General features: G+C 35.1%; 1 protein-coding gene and 1 pseudogene across 2 annotated transcripts in view; one reads left to right on the forward strand and one right to left on the reverse strand.

Moving 5' to 3' along the window:
- The window catches only part of PPP1CB (protein phosphatase 1 catalytic subunit beta), a 36,739-nt gene extending 15,132 nt beyond the window's left edge, over positions 1-21,607 (forward strand). For both annotated transcript variants that reach the window (XM_068564279.1, XM_068564280.1), the window contains exons 3-9: positions 3,449-3,580; positions 5,678-5,908; positions 8,105-8,209; positions 10,009-10,080; positions 14,492-14,643; positions 17,212-17,346; positions 19,854-21,607. In XM_068564279.1, the coding sequence (XP_068420380.1) occupies positions 3,449-3,580; positions 5,678-5,908; positions 8,105-8,209; positions 10,009-10,080; positions 14,492-14,643; positions 17,212-17,346; positions 19,854-19,958 (932 nt within the window). In that variant the 3' untranslated portion in view covers positions 19,959-21,607. The remainder of the gene's footprint in view (positions 1-3,448; positions 3,581-5,677; positions 5,909-8,104; positions 8,210-10,008; positions 10,081-14,491; positions 14,644-17,211; positions 17,347-19,853) is intronic.
- A 2,151-nt stretch (positions 21,608-23,758) lies between these two features.
- Positions 23,759-27,243, reverse strand: LOC137777771 (phosphatidylinositol 4,5-bisphosphate 3-kinase catalytic subunit alpha isoform-like; annotated as a pseudogene).

Consider the following 27,243-nt stretch of genomic DNA (forward strand, 5'->3'; position numbering starts at 1 on the left):
AAGGGCTTAGTTGCTCCGCAGCATGTGGGATCTTTCCAGACCAGGGCTCGAACCCGTGTCCCCTCCATTGGCAGGCAGATTTGCGCCACCAGGGAAGTCCCTTTAGTACATTCTTCAGATTAAAGATTTGTATCAATATTAAATTCCCTGAATCTGATAACTTGTATTGTGGCTGTATAAGAGATGCTATTAGGGAATAATACTGATGTATTAAGGGGTAAAAGAGCATGATGTATGCAGTCTATTCTCAAATGGTTCAGAGAAAAGTTTTAAATATATGTATTTTAAGCATAATAAGATTCTAAATAACAGTGCTAATAAATTTGATAATTTAGATGAAAAACTAACCTTGGCAAACTGACACAAGGAATAGAAAACCCGAATAGTCTTGTATCTGTTAAAGAAAATGAATTTGTACTTAGAATACTTTTCAAAAAGAAAATTCCAGACCCAGATGGTTTCACTGGTGGCCTAAACATTTAAAGAAGAAATTTTACCAGTTGTATAAAGTCTCGTACAGAAAATTAAAAAAGAGGTAACACTTCCCAACTTGATTTCTTAAGCTAGCACAACCTTAATACCAAAATCTGACAAATAACAAGGAAAGGAAATTACTGGCCATTATCTCTCAGGAATATAGCCACAAAAATCCTGAGCAAAATATTAGCAAATTGAATCTTGCAATATACAAGAAAGATAATGTCATAATTTGGTGGGGCTTATTCTAGGAATCCAAGTTTAGCACAATCAGTATAAGTCATATTAACAGAAAAAAGGGGATGAAATTATGATTATCTCAATAAATGAGATAGTTTATTTGACAGAGTTTAAAGACTCTTCATGATAAAAGTTCTTAGCAAACTAGTCAAGTATGTACAAAATTATAGCTATCATACTTAATGGTGAAATAATTGAATGTTTTTCCCTCCAAGTTCAGGAACCAGACAGGGAAGACCATTAGCACCACTTCTATTCAACATTGTCCTGGAGGTCCTAGTCAATTCAGTGAGGAAGGAAAATAAAAGATGTAAAGATTGGAAAAGAAGTAGAACTGGCTTTTCACAGCTGACATGATTGTATATATTTGGAAACTACAAAGGAATGTATAAACTGTTAGAATAGGAAGTAAAGTCGGTTTTCAAAAATCCATTATTTCTATATGCTAATATTAAACAATTGGAAAATGAAATAAGAAAACACATTTACAGTAGCAGTGCCCCTCACCTCCCATCAATTTAATGAAAAATTTGCAGGACTGCCACACTAAAAACTGTAAAACAGTGCTGAGACAAACAAATGGCAACCTAAATAAAAGGAGAAATATTATGTTGTGGAATGGAAGACTCGGTATTGTTAAGATATCAATTCTCCCTAGACTTACATACTCATTCCCAGTTAAAACAAGTTGGGGGTGAAAGGGACAAGTCAGTTTTAAAACATATTTGAAAATGCAAAAGGACTAGATTAGCCCAGGAATCTTAACAAAATGAGAACGATTATATTACCTGATACCAAGACTTTATTAAAAACTATAGTAATTAAGATAGCATAGTACTGGGACTTCCCTGGTGGTCAGTGGCTAAGACTCCGCACTCCCAAAGCAGGGGGCCTGGGTTTGATCCCTGGTCAGGAAACTAGATCCCACATGCCACAACTAAAAAAAAAAAAAAAAAAAAATAGCATAGTACTGATGTAAAAATAAACAGGTTAACGGACTATGTAGAGTGTTTAGAAACAGACCCATTCATGTATGGTCACCTAATTTTTCTACCAAGTTAGCCCTGCAATTCAGTGGAGAAAGGATGATCTTTACAATAAACGGCGCTAAATCAGTTGGATATCTTTATGGATAAAAGTGAGCTCATACAACTTAACATCAAAAAAAAAAAACCCAATTAAAAAATGAGCAGATGGGCTTCCCTGGTGGCGCAGTGGTTGAGAGTCTGCCTGCTAATGCAGGGCAGACGAGTTCGGGCCCTGGTCTGGGAGGATCCCACATGCCGCAGAGCAGCTGGGCCCGTGAACCACAATTACTGAGCCTGTGCGTCTGGAGCCTGTGCTCCGCAACAAGAGAGGCCGCGACAGTGAGAGGCCCGCGCACCGCGATGAAGAGTGGCCCCCGCTTGCCACAACTAGAGAAAGCCCTCGCACGGAAACGAAGACCCAACACAGCCATAAATAAATAAATAAATAAATAAATTAATTAAATGTAGGGGGAAAACATTACCTTCATTGCTTCATAAACTTCATAATAAAAATTATAAAAATCCCCATAGGGGAAAGTTATTCCTGTATCCATCCTGAATACATTTAAAAAAAAAAAAAAAAAAGAGCAGAGGACCTGAATAGACATTTTTCCAAAGACGATATACAGATGGCCAACGGGCACGTGAAAAGATGCTCAACAGGCAGCCTTGATTTATTCCTTTTTATCAGTTGACTGATAAACTGAGACCCAACACAGCCAAATAAATGAATTAATTTTAAAAAATTTCATACCAAGATTAAGAATTGTTCCTATTGCAGAGCATTGAATCTAAGCTAGTATTCTAGATACTTAGTGGAAGATACAAAGTTAGATGTCTTTTTTTCATCTTAAAAAAATTCACATGTTTATGGGAAGTAGGTAATTGATGTTTGAGATCAAACTAGTACTAATGTAGAAGTTATGCTAAGTTCCTATAATAAAGGCAGTTCTGCTGATAATTGTTTTGAATTTCAGGGATGATCTTATTAACTGTCATATTTGCTTAAAACGCATTTCAACATTGGCTCTGTTTCCTCCTTGTTACTTATATATTACTATACTTATGGAATATATACATGAATAGGCTTTTGTTGGGGGGGGGGGGAGGACGACTTTTTTTTTTAAGCCTCTCTCAGCCTGACAAAGGAATCAGCAATTTTTAGCAAGAAATTCATGGACTTAATTGTAAATGGGAAGTGATAGGAGTATATAGAAGTATAGTCTCTGTTTCCTTTTTTAAATGAGATAGAATGGGAGCTAGCAGTATATTTAAAGAGAAAGAGCCAGTGGAGAAGGTAATGATGAGAGGAAATGATTGTTGAGTTCAGTAGGGCAAATAAGGAACTACCCATGGACCGTTCCTCCCCACTCCATCCCAGAAGTTACTGAGAACCATATTAATTAATGAGTTTTAGTCACTTGGGCTGTGAGGCTTTAAGTTGGCCACTGGAGAACAAAGAAGACCGCATTTCCATGGCAGCTGCTTTGAGGAGCGTCAGAAACCAGCAACAGTGGAGATAGAGAAAAGCCAGAGGTCATAGAATAACCTTACTGTCAGCCATAGGACACAACAGGATATCTGGTAGTTTGCTGCCTACGTGACTCTTCTGATCTTCAAAATATGGGCATGACTCCTTTTTAAGAATTATTATTTTATGGATAAATTTTAGAAAACTGACCATTTTATTTATTGTTTACCAGTACGAGGATGTCGTCCAGGAAAGATTGTGCAGATGACTGAAGCAGAAGTTCGGGGCTTATGTATCAAGTCTCGGGAGATCTTTCTCAGCCAGCCTATTCTTTTGGAATTGGAAGCGCCACTAAAAATTTGTGGTATGTAAATGGGTAAAGTTGGAAACAATCTGTTTTGAATCCTATATTTACATTGAAGATGATTGAGAAAACACCTAAAAATTTTTGTTAAAAAAAGGATTGTTAGGTTTTATTACATTAAATTATAGAAATTGAGACTTGTATAAAATGACAAGTTAGAGACAAGAAGAACATGTTTGCTATATATACAACAGATTAAGAGATTGCTGTTCACACTATATAAAGCGTTCTTAGAAACAAGAAAAAGGTAATACAATAAAATTTAAGGGGTGGGGGCAGATTGTAGAAGAAATTCAAATGGCCAGTAAATGTAAGATCTCAGCCTCACCAGTAATCAGTGAAATGCAATTTAAAAACAAATCTGGAACTCTGATCAGATTGAAAAAAAAATGTCAAAAATTGATATCCATTGTTGTCAAGGATCTGGAGAAAGGGCATTCCAGTACACTGGTTAGAAAAAACAGGTGTAGAATTTCGGAGATATCCATGGTTTTCTAACTTAGATGTGGTCATTTTAATTTATTTTGAAGATTATATAACTTTATACAATTTGTATTTGATCTTTCAAGTCTTACAGTGGCTTTTGGCCAAAAACTAAAACTTTAACCTTAGTTAAAGTTAACCTTAGTTGAGTGATTGCATTTTTTTTTTTAACATCTTTATTGGCGTATAATTGCTTTACAATGGTGTGTTAGTTTCTGCTTTATAACAAAGGGAATCAGCTATACATATACATATATCCCCATATCTCCTCCCTCTTGCATCTGCCTCCCACCCTCCCTATCCCACCCCTCTAGCTGGTCACAAAGCACTGAGCTGATCTCTCTGTGCTGTGCGGCTGCTTCCCACTAGCTATCTGTTTTACATTTGGTAGTAGATATAAGTCAATGCCACTCTCTCACTTCGTCCCAGTTTGATTGCATTGTTAAAGCTAGAAAAACTGTTGGCACAGAAAGCATTTTTCTGTAGTTCACATAACATGGGAAGTGGTATAAATGATGTATTACACTGACTTTTGGTTTGATAGTGCAGTTCTTCCTCTAGTAGCTGTTAGTATTTGTCACTTAGCTTTTATGAACTTAACCATCAGCTTTTGTTCAATCAAGGATTATTTGCTATATGCAGACCTTTTCATTCCCCTGCATGTTTTTTAGTGATGCACATTCACACCATGTAACCTGCAGATGCGTAGTGTGCTCTTAAAATACTTTTTTTCCTCTTACGTGGCTTATTAAGTCATGTACTTGGTGTTCCTTTATATAATGCGTAGCAATTAAGAGATAATAACTAAGTTAATGTTGAATAAATTAATTAGCTTAGAGTATCACCTGTAAGTAAGAGGTGGTAGTTGAAATTTTGTGGAAATGAAGCAAATTATAAGTCATCGTAAAATTAAAGAGTCATATTCTCAACAAGATACTCTAAAATGCTTTAATATAGAAATAATTTGAAGGTAGTAGAAGTTATTTATACTAAATATCTCTAAGTTTTTGCTGTTTGCTCACTACTAGGTATAAAAAAGTGGACCTAAGTTAAACTACCAGATAGTGTAACTGTATTAGCATAACAAATTACCCCAAAACTTCTTGGCTTAACGACATTAATTTATCATCTCATAGTTTCTGTGGGTTAAGAATGCAGGCACAGCTTAGCTGGGTCCTCTGGGTCTGAGTCTCTCACAGCCCATTAAGGTGTCATCTGGGCCTGCAGTCGTCTCAGGGCTCAACTGTGAAAGGATTCAGTTCCTCATGGGCCAGTGGACTGAGGACCTCAGTTCCTAATGAGTTGTTGACCAAAGACCTCCTTTAGTTCTTTACCAGATGTGCTTCTCCATTAGGTGGCTTCATCATCCAGCATGAGAGAAGGCAAGAGAGAGTGCAAGCAAGATGGGAAGTTACAATTTTTTGTAACTTAATCTCAGAAGTGAAAGCCCATCTCACTTTTGCTGTATCCTCTTTGTTAGAAGTAAGTCACTAGCTACAGCCCACATTCAAGAGAAGAGGATTACATAAGGGTATAAACATTCAGAATCATTTCATAGAAGCTGTGTACCACAGTAACCATAAATTTTCTAAAACTGTTTTTTTCTATTTTTAGGAGATATTCATGGACAGTATACAGATTTACTGCGATTATTTGAATATGGAGGTTTCCCCCCGGAAGCCAACTATCTTTTCTTAGGAGATTATGTGGACAGAGGAAAGCAGTCTTTGGAAACCATTTGTTTGCTGTTGGCCTATAAAATCAAATATCCCGAGAACTTCTTTCTCTTAAGAGGAAACCATGAGTGTGCTAGCATCAATCGCATTTATGGATTCTATGATGAATGTAAGTAAAAATAAAAGCTTATTTCTTATTAAAGGGAAAATTCCCTAATAATTTTCCATTTCAAAAGAGTTCCTTCAATTCAGAGTTTTTAAAAATATGGTCTAGGGCTTCCCTGGTGGCGCAGTGGTTAGGAATCCGCCTGCCAATGCAGGGGACACGGGTTCGTGCCCCGGTCCGGGAAGATCCCACATGCCGCGGAGCGGCTAGGCCCGTGAGCCACAACTACTGAGCCTGCGCGTCTGGAGCCTGTGCTCCGCAACGGGAGAGGCCGCAACAGTGAGAGAGGCCCGCGCACCGCGTTGAAGAGTGGCCCCCGCTCGCCGCAACTAGAGAAGGCCCTTGCACAGAAACGAAGACCCAACACAGCCGAAAATAAATAAATAAATTAATTAATTTTAAAAAAAAAATATGGTCTATCAAACAGAAGCCCAAGAAGAAAGCCTTACATAGAAGAGGAACCTAAAACTGGGAAACATGTTATTAATTAAATTGGTTCCTGGGGATCTCCTTGGTCATGTTGTTTCAGGTTAATTGCAACTTACTCAGCTGAAAGGCCCTCTTATAATTAGTTTATATAGTAAAAATATCCAAGTGGAACAGAGAGGTCACTATAGACTGTAGCCTGTGGTTTTTCTAGTCTCCATTAAGGTTTTAGCTCTCAACTTTCTTGTGATAGGACAGAAACTCTTATTGACCCTGTGTCACAAAAAATATTGAGAGGTTCTATGAAATTATTTAAAAGTTGAAGTTTATTAGAATTTTAATCTATGCCTATAAAACTAGAGAGATAAGGATACTGAATACTCTGGATGTCCTTATTTTGTTGTACTCTTTTTCATCAGTAAGAAATCACTGATTCACTGTTGTGTGGTAGTGTTTCCAAGTGTTATTACTGAATTACCCTACTACATTTGACTTCGGTCTTTTGTTTTTGTTAAGAGTATGGGAGTGAATGAACATGTTTGGTTAATTAAATTTAGAACCAATTAACAATGATTTTCAAATTGAATTTTTTTTTTAATGCTGAATTCTCCATTAGAATCTCTTTTTGCTTTTTTCCATCCTTAATTATGGTAGAGTCCTATTACAACCCCTGCCTCCTTGATTCTTGTAATCGTTTATTTGACAAATGTTTGAGGATGTACTATATGCCAGTACTTTTCTAAATACTGGGAATGCAGCAGTGCTCAAGAGAGATGATCTCTATTCTTATGGAGTTTACATTCTAGTGGGAGTGATTTTGTATTTGATTTTACATATTGCATTTTTATTTCTAACGTGTACTGTTATGGTTTCAGTTGTTTAAATCAGACCAGTAGACAGGAAGTGGATTGTAGTACATCAGGCTGCAACCACTTTTCTAAAGCTACTTCAGAAATAGAGGTATATTATTAAAGGATAAAACATGGACTTGAATATCCTCAAGGATAGAAATGACATCAAATGAAATGTATGTTGAGAGCAGCTTGTAAACACTTTGAGTTATACTTGTTCATTGAGGGGCAGGTTATGGCATAAAAGCGTAGGAAATTAGTGCTTTGTGTCTTTTTATCCCTCCCTTGGGTTAGTTGTTGCAACTTACTGCCAAATTCAGAAAAATCAAGTAACTCCAAAAAGGTGAACGTGCACTTGAGATTGTGCTTGTTGTAGCTCTTTATGCTAGACTCCAGGAAAATTATAGCCTTTGTGTCTCTACTTACACTTACTATGGTGCCAGGTAAAAATTTACTCAAAAGTGAATGCCGGTTAAGCACCTGGTAATTCTCCTTTCTTGGCAGTAAGTTTATGCCGTGTTACCAGTGCATTAGAGTTAAAACAGACGGTCTCCAGAGGCACCCTTTTCACTTCTGCTTACCTAACTTGGCTAGGTATTTAACATCTTGAATGGAAAAAGTAAACTAATAGTCTATTAGATTGTTTCAAAGTTGCTATGCTATAGTGACCTTAAAAGGCAAAAGTGTTTGATTTGTTTCATAAATCACCTGGAACTATATTTGTAGTCTCTGTAATTTTACTGAAGGTGCTGAATGTTTATTATATTTATTACCTTTTTAAAAGTATACAAGTCACACTCATTATAGAAAAAACAAGTGCTAAATAAACATAAAGAAAATTGGAATCATTCATAAGTCTGTTGCTGTTAGATAACTAATAAGAACAGTTTTAGATTTATTCTATTGCTTGTCCTTTTTATAGGCAAACGAAGGTTTAATATTAAATTGTGGAAGACCTTCACTGATTGTTTCAACTGTCTGCCTATAGCTGCCATTGTGGATGAGAAGATCTTCTGTTGTCATGGAGGTAGACTAGTAAATTCACCTTATGGGTTTTTCTTCTTTTTCTTCCATTATTTAGAAAAGGCCTATAATAATTGAAATGCTGTGGAAAAACAAAGCAGTGCTTATTTGAAAACTCAAGTGATTAAAACTGTTTTAAACATGGCTAAAATGTCTTTTAATAACTAGAAATTTGCGGTTATTTACATAATGAAAATGCAAATTTAGTACTTGTCTTTAAAGAATTTCACATATGAGGATAAACCAGAGTTTTGCTTGAAAAAAATGTCTTTCCTTTGCCTCAGTTTTGACAGAAGGATACCTCTACTATCAGTAAAAATGAGAGGATCATGACTATTTTCCCATCTATATTAAATACTTTTCATCAGAGTCCAAATATAATATTAAATATATTTATGTTATATAAATATATGTTTATATTATATAAGTATAACATATATATAATATTAAACTCAATGTTTAATGTTGTCACATGCCAAGAGTTCTAGGCTTTATGTAATATGTCTGCTTTAGTCCTAAAAATAATTTTTTAGTAGAATGATAAATTATTCTGTATGACGTGTTAAATAAACTTGAATATATGAAAGTTCATTTGAAAAACTAACATGTTTCTAGCACTTGGCTGGATGCCGTGCAAATATATAGATAGTGTATGATCTGGTTATCTTGAGGCATTTAAAACCTATTGATAAAACATTTTCAAAACAGATAATTGAGTAATGAAAGGAATTTAATTATGTGTATTTGTTGAGACAGTAATTATAATGAAAAGTCAGGAAAGGTAGAGAATTGTTGGGCAGACATTTATGGAGGCATGGGTTTTGGAGGCGAAAAGGACTTGAGACAGTCTTTCTAGTTCAAGGAATGTGTGAGGACTGGCCCAACTAGAATGTCAAATATATACGGGGAATGATGGGATCAGATTATGGAGGTTTGAACACTGAGCAAAGGAGTTTTTTGAATGGTTTAATAGCCATATTAGGTTTTTGTACAGGGAGATAGTTTAATGAAAATACTATAAGAAAATTAGTTTTTCATTTGTGTGCAGGAAGAATTAAGGTGGAAAAATGCTAAAAGATAGATTCACTTATCTAGGCTTGAGGTAATTGTTTATTCTCTGATAGGACATAATTTACTATGTTAATTGAAACATTTTACAGTAGATACTAAACATTTGAGAAATTGTAGCTCTTGCACATTAGTATAGTTAAGAATAGACACGTAGCCGTATGAATATTGAATATGGAATGTGAGGTGATACTTGAATTGTCTTCCAAAGAGAAATGCTAGGCTACTTAAAAGATTTCAAAGTGTTTTCATGTGCTTTTCCTTGTTTATCTTTCTGATCAACAATTATGCTTTTATGTAAGATATTGAGCATGTTGGAGTGGGATGTAGGAAGGTCTTAATGGGACATGTTGAGCACTTTAAGTAAACATGTTTAAGTGGTAAGAAGTGGCAAAACTTCTTAGTAGGAAGGATTGGAATTGAGTGCGTTCCTATGAAGAGCAGGGAGTGATTGGAAAGAAAGAAGAGTGGTAGGATTTTTTTTTCCTTGAAAGATCTTTTGAAATGAGAAGGAGTTTTATTCCCCTGGTAGGGAAAAATGGAGAAGACCGAATGGTAATGTTCTGTTGTATCAAAGTGGGATTCTATTTAATAACCCAGTATATTAAAGATAACATTGAAAGGAACACTTGAAGTATCTTTAATTTCACATAGTAAATCTCTTTGATTAAGTGCTTTTTATTTGAGGGAAAATTTTTTCAGTGTCAGCACTATGAGTCATCTTGTCATTTATAGGACTGTCCCCAGACCTGCAATCCATGGAGCAGATTCGGAGAATTATGAGACCCACTGATGTCCCTGATACAGGTTAAGTATATAGAGAAGTTTAATCAATGTTTAATGTAAAATTTTGGCATATTTGAACTTAATTATATCTAATGGAAGTAGGATTGTATTGTGTAATAAATAATAGCGCTTTTTTTGTAGTCAGTAAACTAACTACAGATTACTTGGAATAATACAAAATATTTCACTTTCCACTAATACTCCAAAGTACAGAAGCTTTAAACTTTATATATAACCATAATATGGTTCTGTCAAACTTACTTTTTCACAAAAGTTCTGCTACTGAGTCCCCTTACCTTCCAGTCTTTCTAAATTCCTTTATTCATATCAACATTGGTTATGTTCTTCGAACAGTTGTTAAAAATTAGTCGGAAGTTTTTTAACTAAAATAGTCTTTCTTAGCCAAGGTTACAATTACCTTCTTTTAAATTATCTAGTAGTTTTCTGTTATTTTCTGTATCATCTATATTTCAGATTTTTAGAGGTCTTAAGGCTCTTGAGACAGAAGGCTCTAGAGATGTGTGGTTAATGTTACGAAAATTGTGAACATTTATGTGAAAAAAAATCTGAAAATTGACTATGCAGACATTGAGAATAACTTTCAGATTTTCAGTAAAGCAAATAAAACAGAAGCAAATAAGTTCCAACTGAGGATAAATTGCTGTGTTGATTAACAAATGAGCCTAATGTAATTTTATAAATAAATGTTAGGTATAGTTGCCACTTACCCTGACTTTTCTATTGGCTTTTAAATGATAATTATTCATATTTGAGTACTGGTATATATATGGACCAATTACGGTGTTCATATCATAAAATACCATGACGACCTATGAATTGAATGCAGTTAGTGTGTTGTTTCCTCAGTTCAACTTCTGCTTAACACATCAGTACCTTTCTGTGTGACATTTCTGACAACCAATGTGTGCAGTTTTTCCATACCACAGCCAATTCTCCAATACCATGCGGGTATCTGGCAACTCATTCCAATTCTGACACTAACCCCTGAAGTTAGCCCAGACCCCACAGGTTAAGGGCTCCATTCCACAATTCTGCTCCCACTTCAGATGCCAGCCTCAAGTGGGGTCTCCAGGAGAACCACACTTCTACCTGGCAGACTACAAATTCAGAGGTTCCCACAACCACTTCCTCAGATGCTTTACTTAGACATGTACCAGTTTATTATAAAGGATACAATTCAGGAACAGCCACATGGAAGAGATACACAGGGCAAAGGTATGGGGAGAGCCCTGTGTTGGTAGGTGAACAGCTCCCACACCCTTTGGCATCAGCGTGTTCACCAACCTGGAAGCTACCCAAATCTAGTTGTTCGAGGGTTTTTATAGATCTTCGTTTCTAGCCCTCCACTCTCACCCCTCCCCAGAGGTGGCGGGTACGGAGTGGGAGGGCTGGAAGTTCCAACTCTCTAACCATGTGTTTGGTCTTTGTGCTGACTGGGTCCCATGGTGAAGTTTCTGGGTCCCCCCCAACCCAGCTAGGTCCCCTCATTAGCATAAACTCAGATGTGATGGAAAGGAGGCTCCTTATGAACAACAAAAGACACTTCTATCAGGAAATTTCAAGGGTTTTAGCTTTGTGCCAGGAATGGGAACAAAGACCAAAAGTATTTTTATTATATCACACTGTCATACTGTTAAAAGCATTAACAAAAGCAAAATTGCCCTTCCGCTCAGTTTCTACCAGGCTTTAAAAAAAAAAAACCAAAAAAAAACTTACATTATTGGATTAATTGTCCCATTGTTATTTGTGTAGTCAGACCCACCACGTATCTCTTGTATTCATCAGTTCTCAACAAAATTTAATATCTAAAATGAGGATTGCCTAGAGTGCCATAGGGTCTAGAAATCCTATTATACATTAGGAACATCATATATATGTGGGGGGGAAAGGTCTTTTAGCTTACTGATAAGAGAATTATTTATTGGTAATTTTGTAAAGGAGAATTGATTATTCATCAAATAGGGTTGGGCTGGATGGTACTTACTTCATTTCCCACTCGTAAGAGCCAAAGACTATAGAAAAGTAAGCATTAAAAAATATTTGTGAACCAGTGCCTGAGTAAACCATGGCCAAACCTCTAAATTGGATTGTTAATAACAGGCATCTGGTTGCTTGTTTTCAAGTGTGATTGTACTGTTCTGCTCGGTGTACTAAAGCATACTGAAAGTGTAATGATATCACTCAGAATGCTACTCATGACTATACAGCAACCATTATAAACACAGTTGTATAGATCCTCTATTAATCAGTAAGCCACCAACATGTTGCATATTGCAGTAAGTTGTCTCATAACTTACTTGAGTAACACGATGTTTTTGTATTGATTATAAAAAGAAAACATGCATTTTTCTAGATTTTGATTGTAATTATGGAATATATTTGACCAAACCTAATAGAAACTAGTATTTAAATAATAGGGTATTTATTTAAAATAAGGTACAAGGTACAATATAAATATCAAGTCATTCCATCTTCAGCGTTTCTGTTGTTGGTATAGTTCAGACATAAATCAGTTTTAAGGATGGCACGTTAGGTTTCTCTTTTTATCATATTTTAATGGGAAGTTTCCGAGATGCTAAAAACAGTCATTTTGAGCTTTCATATTCTCTGTAATCTTTAGAAATTTAATTTATAAATTATGTTTTTTGAGACAGTAGCCTAATGATTATATTGCTTATTCATTAGGGAGTGGATTATAAATATTGAACCTTGACTCTGAGATTCTTGTCTCAATCCATTAAGATTAAGGAACGCCACATTGTTGTTGCTACGATTATTTGATTTTGTATGCATCTAGGCTGTTGCATTTTCCAGATAATTCCAAAAGCAACTACATTCTAGTTTTATTGTCACATTAAAATTATAGAATAATATCTTGACCTCCTCACTGCTTCTTCTGTGGAAACAGGCTGGAAAGTATGAGCATTATAGAGCAGTGTGTGTGTGTATTTAAAGAATCAGCTTCTGATTCTTTAGAAACCAGAAAGAGCTTTTAAACTGAGACCATCCCAATGGATTTTGTATGCTGGTGGATTTCTTAAAACATCATGACAGGAGTTTAGGAAATAATGATAGAAATTAAGCGTGCATTGCCACGATTTCTACAGGGTGTTTTAGGTACTTCCCCTATCAAGACAAGCTGTACTGTGACTCAAAATGAAGATCTCCTTTCGTGATAAGCTATATTATGAGGTATATGGATTATCAAAAAAAACTTTAAAGCTGACTCATTCTAAAACAGTCTTCCGTTAGTACCATAGTTCTTAGAAAACTAAATGTCACCATCTCAACATCCACCCTTTCTTAATCTCACTACAACTTGACTTTACCCTCTCTCTTACCCTCAACCATCAAGATACTGCTTTCATTACAGTCTGATCATCTAATTGTAAATAGCATAGGTTTTTGTCCTAATCCACTTGTTCATTGTACTTGAAACTTAACCATTTCCTACTTCTAGATAATTCTTACCCTTTCAGGAGATCCTACTATTCTAATCTCTTTTGTTTTGGCTATTCCTTCCCAATACTTTTTGCTCATTCCTTCTCTGCCTGCTTATTAAATGTTTGATTCCTGAGTTCATTTACTGGTCTTCTTACTTTACATTCCCAAGATGGTCTCAGTTCCTTCTAAGATTTACACTACTGTTAGTAAGATGAAGATACTTAAATAAATATTTTTAGCTCTGACCTCTTTTTTTAAGCCCCAAACATTCTAAAGTCAAGGATCTGATCTGATTTTGTTCCTCCATATACTTTATTTAAATCTTCCAGGCCTTTGTAGAAAATGTTTTCTTCCCTCAAATTGATCTATAGATCAAATGTAGTTCCAATGAAATCTCGATTAGGTCCACAGAATTTGACAGACTGATTCAGAGGTTTATATGTGGAAGAACAAAGGATTAAAAGTAACCAAGACAATCCTGAAGAAAAATACTAAGTGGGTAGGCCTACCAAATAGAAAGATTTATTTAAAAGCTCTAGTGTGTAATTGGCTCAGTGTTAAATAAAGTAGATTAATGGAATAGACTACAGCACCAGAAACAGGATAGTTAGCTCTGTAAGGAAAGGATGAACTATTCAGGAAATGCTACTGGGTCAATTGGTTATCCATACGGAAAAACTAGAGACAAAAGACGAACAACCTTTTCCAATATCATATGCTTTAGAGTGAGCCATGCACACGTCTTATCTGTGGAATGGGTTGGCGAGTACTGCCTTAAGTCAGGCACAATTGTATTTGCATGGTTCCTTTAACAGAAAATGGCTAAGTTTGATAGGCTGGGATACTAGGGGGCAAGTGATTATTACTATTTATTAAAGGGTAAGAGGACAGGAGAAGAAATGTGATGTAGATATACTTTATTTCATAAATTTTGTTTTTTTCATTGCTGTGTTTTTATTCTTTAAAGGGTTGCTCTGTGATTTGCTGTGGTCTGACCCAGATAAAGATGTGCAAGGTTGGGGAGAAAATGATCGTGGTGTTTCCTTTACTTTTGGAGCTGATGTAGTCAGTAAATTTCTGAATCGTCATGATTTAGACTTGATTTGTCGAGCTCATCAGGTATGAAATACAAAACTTTTGGATGTTTTGATGTTTATTAACTTCACCCAGGTGTACTCCTTTTATTTTTGAGGAAATTGAGATCCAAGAAAGCTAATTATACAAGGAAAGCAGTAGAAGAGGTAAAGCCTATACCTTGATCTCACAATTAACAGTCTAATGATTAGTTAACCCTTTCTCACCCCCTCTAAGGGGAAAGGTTTCAAAGGAATATATTTTTGTAGTGTACTGCAATACTAACAAATTTTTCAGTTCTTGTCTGAAGCTTTCTAGAAATATTTGACCCCATTTTAATATGATAGTTACATATCATGGATAAAAATCAAATGAACTGTGTGGATTTTGATAAGAACAAACCTCACTGTAAAAAGACAATTGGGGAAATTCAGTTATAGGCTGGGCATTAGATATCAAGGAGTCGTTGTTAATTGTTTTAGCTCTGTGATGATACATACTGCTATGTAAGAAGGAGGTCCGTATTTTTCGAAATGCCTCCTCAGATACATAGGGTAAGATGATGTATTTAGGGTTTGTTTTAAAATACATCAGCAAGACGCAGACATAGAGAATGGACTTGAGGACACGGGGAGAGGGAAGGATAAGCCGGGAAGCAGTGAGAGAGTGGCATGGACATATATACACTACCAAATGTAAAATAGCTAGTGGGAAGCAGCCACACAGCACAGGGAGATCAGCTCGGTTCTTTGTGTCCACCTAGAGGGGTGGGATAAGGAGGGTGGGAGGAGATATGGGGATATATGTATATGTATAGCTGATTCACTTTGTTATAAAGCAGAAGTTAACAGCATTGTAAAGCAATTATACGCCAATAAAGATGTTAAAAAAATAAAATACATCAGAGAAAAGCGGGGGTGGATAAATGAAATAAATGTAGCAAGGTCTTGGTAATTATTGAGTCAGGTTGGTGAGTAATTGGGAGTTTATTGAACGCTCTCTAGTTTTGTGTATATTTGAATTTTCATTAAAAAAAAATACATGTACAATTTAGGCGTATTTGGGGGTGTTTTGTCCTTCACCGATTATATACTCTTTAAGGAGGGAATTGTGACTTGTTGGCCTTTGAATATCCATTGCCTTGTGAATTTACTGACATATTGTAACACGTAGTTAGTGTTTGTTGAATAAAATAACAAAAGCTTATTTTAACAATATATCAAGTCCTCATGCTCTCTAGAACATAACTAATTTAAAATACATTGAAAAGCATTTTTTAAAATCTTTTTTTGCTACTTTTTTAAGTATTTGAAATTTGTAAATATAATATTTAAAGATTCCTTGTTATTTCTTTAAGGCAAAATTTGTTAATTATATGCTATTCTACAATACTCCCCTTTTTTCTGTGGTTTTGCTCCCCATAACTCTTGACTACTTCTACCTTCTTTATGTGATCCTATGTGATAACAAAGATGACAGGCTTCTCATTTTCTGCACGTGTTGTATATCAAATGCCTTTTTTTCTATTGAAATTTCCTAGTTCAATTAAGTGAAGTTATGTCCCCAAATCCTTTGCTTTTGGCATAGTTGTTTTTTAATCAGTGAACATTGTATTTATAGTTTAGGTAATTAAAATAAGTCTTCCACAAGATAACAGGGCAGAGTTGCTGAGTTTCCTAATAAAATATCCACTGATAATCAGTTTTTTCAGCTATAGGTCTCTGTTCATTTGTCTTTTCAGAAATAGTGATGATTTTTAAAAGTCAGGTTACTGAGCTACCTTAGTTTGCATGATCTTTTTCTAGACACCTCTAAAATCCTGTTCTGCTTATTTTCAAACTTATTGTCTCTAAAACTAAGAGATTTATGATGGGAAACAACACAAACTACAGATATTTCCTTTTTTTAAAACCCTGTTCTTTTAGTAAATATGTGAATAAATAAATGAACGAGCAAACCGAGAACTAAAAGGACATACTGAGTGCCAAGCAGTATGCTGAGCTGGAGTAGATAAGGTGGACAAAGTCTTAACAGAAAAGGTTAATATCTAAATTTTACCGTGAGGTAGTAACAACCGGCACATGTACCTGATACTAAAGTAGGAATTATATAAAAATGTAAATAATTGTGGAAGTGCTTTCTCCAAATATTGTAGGATAATTTTGCTTAATCAAAGAATACCTAGAAGACTTGAGAAAGTATTCTTGCCTACTACAAATAAATAGAAAATATTTACATGTCATTGCATACCTCTCAAATCTGTAGACTGGGAAACATAAATTGTTTAGTTCACTCAGGAATTGACAACAGATTCTAGAAATCATGTTAAATCATTAAGGAAAAGAGTTACACACATAGAAGTGTAATCTATAGGCAGCTAATTTTTAGTAGCGTGATCTGTGTAAAGTAAGCTCAAGTTAGTAAAGTTTTCAGTGTGTGGCTATGTAATACTCATAGGAAATTAGAAAGTGGAACAAAAATCAATCTTCCAAAACAAAACAGGGTTTTGGTTTTTTTTCAGGTCTTTGTCACATTAATCTTAATATTGATGGTTGAGAATTTCAAAGAACACATAAATAAGTGTGTTTTTTCTTTTGACTTTTCCTTTGCCAGGTGGTGGAAGATGGATATGAATTCTTTGCTAAGCGACAATTGGTAACCCTATTTTCAGCCCCAAATTACTGTGGCGAGTTTGATAATGCTGGTGGAATGATGAGTGTGGATGAAACTTTGATGTGTTCATTTCAGGTATGATGTAATATATAAACTTTTAACAACTAGAAATCTCTCTCTTTTTTTTAATTGAAGTATAGTTGATTTACAATGTTGTGTTAGTTTCTGGTGTAAAGCAAAGTGATTAAGTTATACATATATATGTATTCTTTTCGTATTCTTTTCCATTGTGATTTATTACAGGATACTGAATATAGTTCCCTGTGTTATACAGTAGAACCTTGTTGTTTATCTAATTTATATATAGTAGATTGAATCTGCTAATGCCAAACTCCTAATTTATCCCTCCCCGACCCCTTTTCCCCTTTGGTAACTAAAAGGTTTTAACAACTAGAAATCTAATTAAAACTATTGTCAGAAGAATTTTCTTTCAGATCGTGTTCTTTCCTTGAGTTAGTATAGAAAATCAGTTTTGTTCAGAAGTAAAATCACTCATAGACTCCTTTAGAGATTTCTATTTTCATTCACAAACGCTCCAGTCTTTTTGGTATATATCCCATAATTAGAGTTTTAGGAAACCTGAGTCGTGTCAGTCATTCTTGATGCAGATGTTTAAATTGTTAAATTACTGTATGAATCCTTAGATCGTGGCTTACCTACTAAAAGAATGTAAATTCAGTGAATAATTTAGATTTTGTTTTCTTCTGCAAGATGAGTAGGTAGGACAGGCATTGAGTGGAGAGAGTTATATTATGAACTCCGATTAAAATAATGTAGAATATTTACCTAAGAAAAACTTTCCAAATAATCTTGAAGTATCAATTTGTGAATGTAGAGACATTTACATTTTAAAAAGAGACCAGCTTTAGCTTTAGTGTGCTCCTTAAAATCATTCTTGTTCATGGACTTGTCACTTTAATACTTAGCTTTTTGCAAAGGTTATTTTATGTCCTTAACATCACACACTATATTTCTCTTTTTAAATGTAGAAGGGGTTTGTTTCTATCAGTTAGTAGACTTGAATGCTAAATGTTTGATTTCTCATTTTACAGTTTAAACATAGTAACCAGGCCTTATCCTTCAACAGTTGCCATAATGGAGTTGTATTAATATATTTCCCCCCCACCACTGGGGCACTATGACACTCTGAATAAAAATGCTTATGAGTCTTTTCTACACGTTTTTTATGTAAATACTGAAATTCTCTACCTAAAATGTAGGTTAAAGCTCTGTTTACACCCACAAGAATAAACATAATTTTTAAATGTCAGATAGTAACAAGTGTTGGTGAGGATGTGGAGAAGTTGGAACCTTATGCATTGATAGTGGGAATGGAAAATGGTGTGGCTGCTTTGCAAAACAGTTTGGCAGTTCCTCAAAAAGTTAAACGTAGAGTTTCTATATGACCCAGCAATTCCACTCCTAGGTATATACCTGAAAGAATTGAAAACAGGTACTCAAATACATGTATATGCATATTCATAGGAGCATTATTTATAATAGCCAAAGGTAGAAATAACCCAAATGGCCATCAGCTAAAGAGTGAATAAACAAAATGTGGAATATCCATAAAATGGTATATTGTTTGGCAATTAAAAGTAATGAAGTACTGGGAATTTCCTGGTGGGTCCAGTGGTTAGGACTCTGCACTGTCACTGCCAAGGGCCTTGGTTTGATCCCTGGTTGGGGAACTAAAATCCCATAAGCCGTGTGGCATGGCCAAAAAAAAAAAAGTAATGAAGGACTAATATATGCTACAACATCAAAATCACTATCTTAGTGAAAGAAGCCAGTCACAAAAGACCACACGTTGTATGGTTTCATTTATTTAAAATAGCCAGAAAAGACAAATCAAAGAGAAGGTAAAGTAGTGATTGCTTGGAGTTGAAGGGAGTTTTAGGGGAGTGGAGGATGGAAATGGGGAGGGAGTGATTGCTTATGGGAACAAGGTTTCTTTCTGGGGTGACAAAAATATTCTAATGTTAGATTATAGCAGCGGTTGTATAGCTGTAAATATATTAAAAATTGTTGACTTGTTACATTTTAATGGGTGAACATTATGATATCTAATTTATATAGCTTTTTTAAAATAAAAGATCTGTGTACACATAATAAATTAAGATCTGAAGAGTTTGTGACTAATTACCCTCTAAATAGTAGAAGAATTATGATGAGAACCTAGGCGTTTTGACTCTTAAACTAGTATTCTTTCTTCGTCATAGAGATACACTAGTTTGAAAATTTTTTTATTGATACTTAAATCTAAGGATTGGGTAGTTGATGGGATTTGTGTACTTGAGCTTTTGTACAGCAGAAAATAACAACATTGTAAAGCAACTATACGCCAACAAAAAAATAAATAAATAAAAATTTAAAATTATCAATGGAATGACCAGTAATAGCAATATTCAGACATTTACTGTACTCTTTAAACGTGAGAAATGTTTGTGGAGCTTTGCTGTTTTCTTCTACAGTTTTGTAATTGATGTCATTTATTGAAAAGCCCACTTATTGTAACAGTAATTTCCTTAAATTTATTGTACTTGAAAAAATAACATTGTTATTAAATTATTTACTTTAAGATATTGAAACCATCTGAAAAGAAAGCTAAGTACCAATATGGTGGACTGAATTCAGGACGTCCCGTCACTCCACCTCGAACAGCTAATCCACCGAAGAAAAGGTGAAGAAAGGAACTCTGTAAAGAAACCATCAGATTTGTTAAGGACATACTTCATAATATATAAGTGTGCACTGTAAAACCATCCAGCCATTTGACACCCTTTATGATGTCACACCTTTAACTTAAGGAGACGGGTAAAGGATCTTAAATTTTTTTCTAATAGAAAGATGTGCTACACTGTATTGTAATAAGTATACTGTTATAATATTCAACAGAGTTAAATCCAAATTCAGAATTACCCATTAAATTTACATCTTCACGTATCACAGTTTTTAAAGTTGAAAAGCATCCCAGTTAAACTAGATGTGATAGTTAAACCAGATGAAAGCATGATGATCCATCTGTGTAATGCGGTTTTAGTGTTGCTTGGTTGTTTAATTATTTTGGGCTTGTTTTTGTTTTGTTTTGTTTGTTTTTGCTAAAATAATGGCAAATTCTTTAAATTTTTTCCCAGACATTTTAAAAAGTGAAATGTGGGAAGAGCTTTAAAGACATTCATCGACTATTAATTTTCCATTGCTTATTTACTTATGTACCTGTTTGATCTTACTAAGAAAACTTATGCCTCATTACAGTAAAAAGGAATTTTAGAGATATTTTTAAAAAATATGCAAACTGTCCAATCGAGTGATTTAATCAGTTTGGGCAAACATTACAGCTGATAGTGAATATTTTGCTTTATACAGAAATTGCCACTGATTTGGATTTGTGCACTCTAATTTTAACTTATTGATGCTCTATTGTGCAGTAGCATTTTCATTTAACTTTAAGATAAGGCTCATTTAGTATACCCAACTAGTTGGTAATGTGATTATGTGGTACCTTGGCTTTAGGTTTTAATTCGCACGAAACACCTTTTTGGCATGCTTAACTTTCTGGTAACACCCTCACCTGCATTGGTTTTGTTTTTTGGTTTTTGTTGTTGTTGTTGTTGTTGTTTGTGTTTAGATCCACAGAACATGAGAATCCTTTTTTGACAAGCCTTGGAAAGCTGACATTATCTCTTTTTTCCTCCCTCTGTACGAAGGATGTATTTAAATGAATGCTGGTCAGTGGGACATTTGTCAACTATGGGTATTGGGTGCTTGACTGTCTAATATTGCCATGTGAATGTTGTATACGATCGTAAGGCTTATGTCACTAAAGATTTTTATTCTGATTTTTCACGATCAAAGTTCATATGATATTGTATAGACATGCTTTGTAGTGAACTATAGTAGCAATAATTTCTGTACATGATCAAGGGTTTATTGCCGCATTTCTTTTCCTGTTCTCTCTCTTTTTTTTTTAAGGGTAGTATTTACAAATGACGAGTAGAAAAGTCAACATAAAGATTTTAGAAGGAGAACTTACAGGACACAGATTTGTGATGCTTTGGATGCAGCACTTTTGGATGTGATTCTAAAAGCTTTTATTGAGCGTTGTCAAATTTGTAAGCTTCATAGGGATGGACATCATATTTATAAATGCCCTTCTATAAGTGCTACCATAGATGTGAAATTCTTGACCTTAATATCGTCTTTGAAAATGTTAAATTGAGAATTCTGTTAACTTACGTTTTAAGAATTGGCGTATTACTGCAAGAGATTTGATTTTCAGCACAGTGCAACGTTCTTTCAAATGCATATGTCTTTTTTTCTAATTCCATTTTGTTTTAAAGCACATTTTAAATGTAGTTTTCTCATTTAGTAAAAGTTGTCTAATTGATATGAAGCCTGACTGGTTATTTTATTCCTTTTTTTTTTCCTTTACAATGAGACATTTAAACACACATTTTATTCAAATAGATTTTAATGTCTTTGACGCATACTGAATTGGTTCTTTTTTAAAACTGTCCATGTACTGCATGTGATGTATTAGGTTAGGTCACACAGGCTTTTTATCTAATGTGATTTAAGTATCTTCCTAAGTGAAGAGTAAGTTGAGCAATTTTTTATAGAATTTTAGATGTACTCTTACCAGCATAGTGTGAAGCGGGTCTAGAAATAAGCCTTTGGCAGGAGACAGGGCAGTCTTTTATTAATCTTAGTAATAGTCAAAACACATTAATTTGGATCCTACATATTGGGTTTTTGTAGTAATTTAGCCAGGTCAGTACTGAATATGAAAAAAATAGTCACTAATTAAGCAAATTAATATTGGTCACTGAATTTGAAGAATAGAAATTTATCATGTTTTAAAATTATTCAAGCAGTCTTAAAATACTTTAACAGCTTCTATTCATCTAATGTGTTCATTACAAATACTATTTGCTTGGTAACTCTGCTACTTGAAATAAATAAAACATTCTTAGGAGAAAAATATCCTATAATTCTAGTGTCACTAATTTCTGTTGTTCTTCCCTGTTGCTAATTTATATCATTTTTCCTTTCTGATTTTTAATAATTTTCTATATTCAAATTTATCTTTATTCTAAACGTCATGACATTCAGAGTCATTAAACACACTAGATAACTGATAATGTGATGGATCACATGGATTATTGTGGTCCATTTCTGTTCTTGAATGGAAAGAATCAACTACAAATTGCATTTGAAGCTTTAACGTTCATTATTTTAATTTTGCCCGGGGACCAATTTTAATCATGATCAGCAAGACAGGTTTGTTCAAAATGTTGAGTCAAAATACCTGCAAGCAGAATTTTAAAGTTTAAAATGTGGCTAGTTGGAAGTATAAGAGGTTATAATAGGCCTTTAAAAAAAAAAATTTGTCTAAGGGAAAACCAGGAGCATCTTGAGATGTGTCCCTTAAGAGTATATAAAAGTGTATTATATTGAGCCAAGGAACTTAAATATATCTCCATATATAAGTTCAGGTACATTCCTGTGTCTGCTTGGCAACTGTAACTTCTGAACCAAAAGAAGAAATTTTTTTCTTTCACATCTTTACACTAAAAATGTGTTTAGAGAAGGAAAATAGGCTTACTTTTTACTCTTGCTGCCCTGACTCAATCGACCTCTTCTCTTCCTTGTAAATCCATCCCTGAATAAAAGCTGTGCCTGAGAAAACACTTAATAGCCTGATATACCAGTGCCCTCACGTAGAAATACTCTATCCCTTTTTTGCTAGTAGATTTCAGTGTTCTGTAATTTCCTTAAACAGCTAAAAAGTGGTTAAAGGGAGCTTAAAGTGACAGGATACCTTGCAAAATCAACAGCAGTTCAATAAAACAAATTGATTTCCATATAAGTATACAATGAAAGTTTTATTATCTTTATTCTCTTTATAGTGTTTCAACAAAAGTGAAATTTAGATACAGTGTAGAAATTTTGATCTCTTGTTCAGTTTTATCTGTACTTTTGAATGCCAGAATTTCTAAATAAATCCCCTGATTAGAAAAAAATTTTTTAATAAGAAATTTTCATTATTTTCCAATCTTAGTGTAATTTAACATCAAACTCCAGTTTACATGGACCTAATGCAATAATAGACTTTGTTGTGTCCACATTTCAAAACATGAAACATTTGCAAGACAAAAAATAACATTCTTTTTCCTTCTCATCATTTCTATGTATTTTGGGGTTTTTTTTGTTTTTTTAAAAAAGATACAAACAATCTTGAAGTTTACCTTTTTGGACTTAAGGCATAACATGAAATTGCACATTATTCTAAAGCTTAATTTTGAAATGAATTAGTTCTATCAAACCCTGTTTGTGTTTACATTATTTAAATTATATAGTATTTTATTTCTAATGCTGTTCATGGATTGTGCATTTCCTGTGCAATCAGTCTTTGCCTCTTGACAGTTATTAACAGTGCAGTATAGAATCCATATACTGAGCTTTCAGTTTCTTAGTTATCATTTCAGTTCAAAGCATGTTGCTTAATTGTGTGGAAGATCCAATCCATTTTTGTTGTCCAGCCACCATAATGTGCATCATTCATTTTATGAAATATTCCAAAGCCTCTTGCTCAGTTTTATCTAAAGCTAGGGTCTTTCAAATGTATGCAGTATCATGAAAAGATTGTAGTTCTGGCATTCCAGAGCCAAGCATCATTGAGAAAAGATTTATGAAGAGATTGGCATGCTGCCGAATAGCTAGATAAGCCTTGTAACACATCTCCTGAAACCTCTCAAATTCTCTTGTCTTTGTGCATTCTTGGGCTCCTTTACTAATCACTATTAAGAAATCTTGGGTCAAAACAAATGGCACACGCTCTCGTTTATAACCAAAATTTTTCTTCTTGTGATCCAAAAAGTGTCCAAAATCTATATGAAACAGTTGTCCATCATCTTTAACCACGATGTTACTATTGTGACCATCTCCAATTCCCAAAATGAAGGTAGCAACACAATACCCAGCACACGAACATGTAAACAGATCGATGGCTGCATCATATTTCTCCCTTGTTCTTGTCTTTGAGCCACTGACGTAGTGTGTGGCTGTTGAACTGCAGGGCACCTTTCAGGCCTCCTTTAGACTGAATTTGCATAATAGTGAGAATTTCTCACCACCTCAGTAAGTCCCACACAGTCACCAATTGACAACCATAAGGTAACATTTGAAGATCAAAACCTTGATTTTGTCAGATATTTTCCATAATGCAAATAATTTGAAGTGTTAGCATATCTTGCCATAAATCATCACCATTTTTAAAGATGATCTCGTTCTGAAAGTAATTCTGACGTGATGTCTGGGTTCTCCCCATTCAACCACAGTGGCCTTTTTGCAGAGGACATAATTCGACACTGTTCAAGCTTGAGATTTCCCAGCTGATGAGCAGGGTTTAAAGGCAATAGAAAGCCCTGAAGAGCATCCATGAAATCTAGTAGCCGCATTTGCTCAACTAAAAACTTCATCTGTACCTTCCGTGTTTCATCCTTCTCTTGTTTGAGAATGTCAGTTAATGAGCTCTTCCCATAGCTTCAACCTGCCTGTTCAGGTGTTTGAAATACACCCCACATGCACAGCAATAGGACTCCAAAAGCAGGCCAGACCTCTGTTTTATTGTGCATCTCAGATTTTAAATGCCAAAAGAAAAAGTGCCTAATCCTTTGATTAGTCAATGCTTTTTTGAGTAAAAATCTCACAAGTAGGTTATCCAAATACTGTTCATATTTCAGGACCTGTACTAGCGGAATTAGGTACTGAGGAAGTTTGTCATCTGTTAAATATTTTTCTAAGCATTGAACAGCAAATCCTCGAACCATGAGATCTGGGTAACTGCAGTCCAGAAGCTCCATAGCCTGTTGAGGTTTGATTGGAGGCCAATCGTTTACCAAGCAGTACATCTGAGCTACTTCATCTCTAGAATTCCATTTAACAGACAATTTGGGTAGAATTTCAGGGATAGTTACACAATAGTGTCTGTGGCTCAACAGAAAATCTCTTGCTCAGTGATTTCAGATAGAGGATCTCGTGTACAAATTGCTTGGAGCGGTTGTTTATCATTTTCTCAATTCATTGTCTAGCTAGGCTGTTACTCAGTCCTGCATGGGAATAACTAAATCCTGCTTATCGGGATACAGACCAATTGGCATGCTCTTCAATCACTGACATATCTGGAAACTTCACCACTGCCGAAACCAGTCAAACTCCAACTCTAAACATGGAGTTTCTTTATTTGGATTTGATCCAGTAACACCGATAAGAGTTCAGCAAATCTTCTAGTCCATGAGGTACTGGCCAAAGATTCAAAGCCATTTTTCCAGATACTAGAGTTCATCTGTGTAATCAAGTTTATATTTCCCCAGGCCAATGGACAGTGTTCCTCTTTAGCACCCTTTCGGCCTTTAACAGAACAAATGGAAAGGCAAAGTCGAGCAGCATGAGGAAGATCAGGAATGTATATATCGTAATTCAGCCATTCATTCCACCTGGGACTGGAACAAGGTACTCTTGTGTTCACAAGAGTGTTCACATTATCACATAAGGGTTCTCCTCCATGGTAGATACCTGTTCTAACATAGATCTTGTCAATGTCTCGAATATTTACATTCACATAGGTTGCACAAAGAATTTTTATTCTGAGTGCACTATTTATAACCCAAAGGGATTTTGTAGATGTTTCTCCATTCGTATATGGTGTAGCTGTGGAGATGCATCTGGAATAAGATGGCATTGTAAAACAGTCCATTGGCAGTTGAGAGTAGAGCCTTTCTTTAGCCATCAGCATCAAACTGGGCATCCTCCCAAGCATTATACAGCTTCTTATATACTTATACTAACTCAGAGGATATTTTTCTACGAAGTATTCGTCACATCCACACACTTTTAAATATACTTGCCCTGATATTCTAAAATACAGAGTTTCAGTTGTTCAGACGATAGCAACATACTTTGAATTTTTTTCCTGATTGCTTCAGCAATTACTTGTTCTGGCACACAGTTATGGTTGATTTTCAGAGTATACTTCTGCTTGTCATTATTTGGAGAAACTATTACCCAAATCACCACTATTATTTGCCCTTTATCCAATTTATTATGTATGCGCTTTGGCAGTTCTCGTGAAGATTCTACATTTGGATGATAGACATACATTGCTCTACCATGAGGTGAATTGAGATCCCTAAGATCCACAGCTTCTTTACAAACATTGAGAATATTTCTTCAAAGTCCTGTACTTCTGGATCTTTAACCATATCGAATTCACACACTGGCATGCCAACGGCAAAACCAATTTCTCGGTTGAGGATCGTTTCTTCATGGTTGCCTACTGGTTCAATTACTTTTTTATTTATTGATTGATTGATTTTTACTTTTATTTTTATTTTTATTTTTTTGGCTGTGTTGGGTCTTCGTTTCTGTGCGAGGGCTTTCTCTAGCTGCGGCAAGCGGGGGCCACTCTTCATCGCGGTGCGCGGGCCACTCGCTATCGCGGCCTCTCTTGTTGCGGAGCACAGGGCTCCAGATGCGCAGGCTCAGTAATTGTGGCTCACGGACCTAGTTGCTGCGCGGCATATGGAATCTTCCCAGACCAGGGCTCGAACCCGTGTCCCCTGCATTGGCAGGCAGATTCCCAACCACTGCGCCACCAGGGAAACCCTCAATTACTTTTAAAAAGGGTTGAAAAAGCTTAAGGTCACAAAGTCGTCTTGTTTCATGAAAAAATTCTTCCCCTTTCTGCTTCTTGGGTAACACGAAAATGTAAGGAGATTCATCTTGAAGAAGTTGGTGGCGAGGGTATTTTCTCACTTCTTTAAATAGTTCATGTTTTATAGTTATTAGTGTAGCGTCACGGAGGCATTCTGAAGTTACTATCATCCCATTAGGTAGTAAACATTCTACTAGGAGTCTTGGCATCAAGTGGATGCCCCACAGTTCACCTGATGATGGTCTTGGAGGCAT

The sequence above is a fragment of the Eschrichtius robustus genome, chromosome 15 (genome assembly GCF_028021215.1).
Source record: "Eschrichtius robustus isolate mEscRob2 chromosome 15, mEscRob2.pri, whole genome shotgun sequence".
NCBI classification, from domain to species: domain Eukaryota; kingdom Metazoa; phylum Chordata; class Mammalia; order Artiodactyla; family Eschrichtiidae; genus Eschrichtius; species Eschrichtius robustus.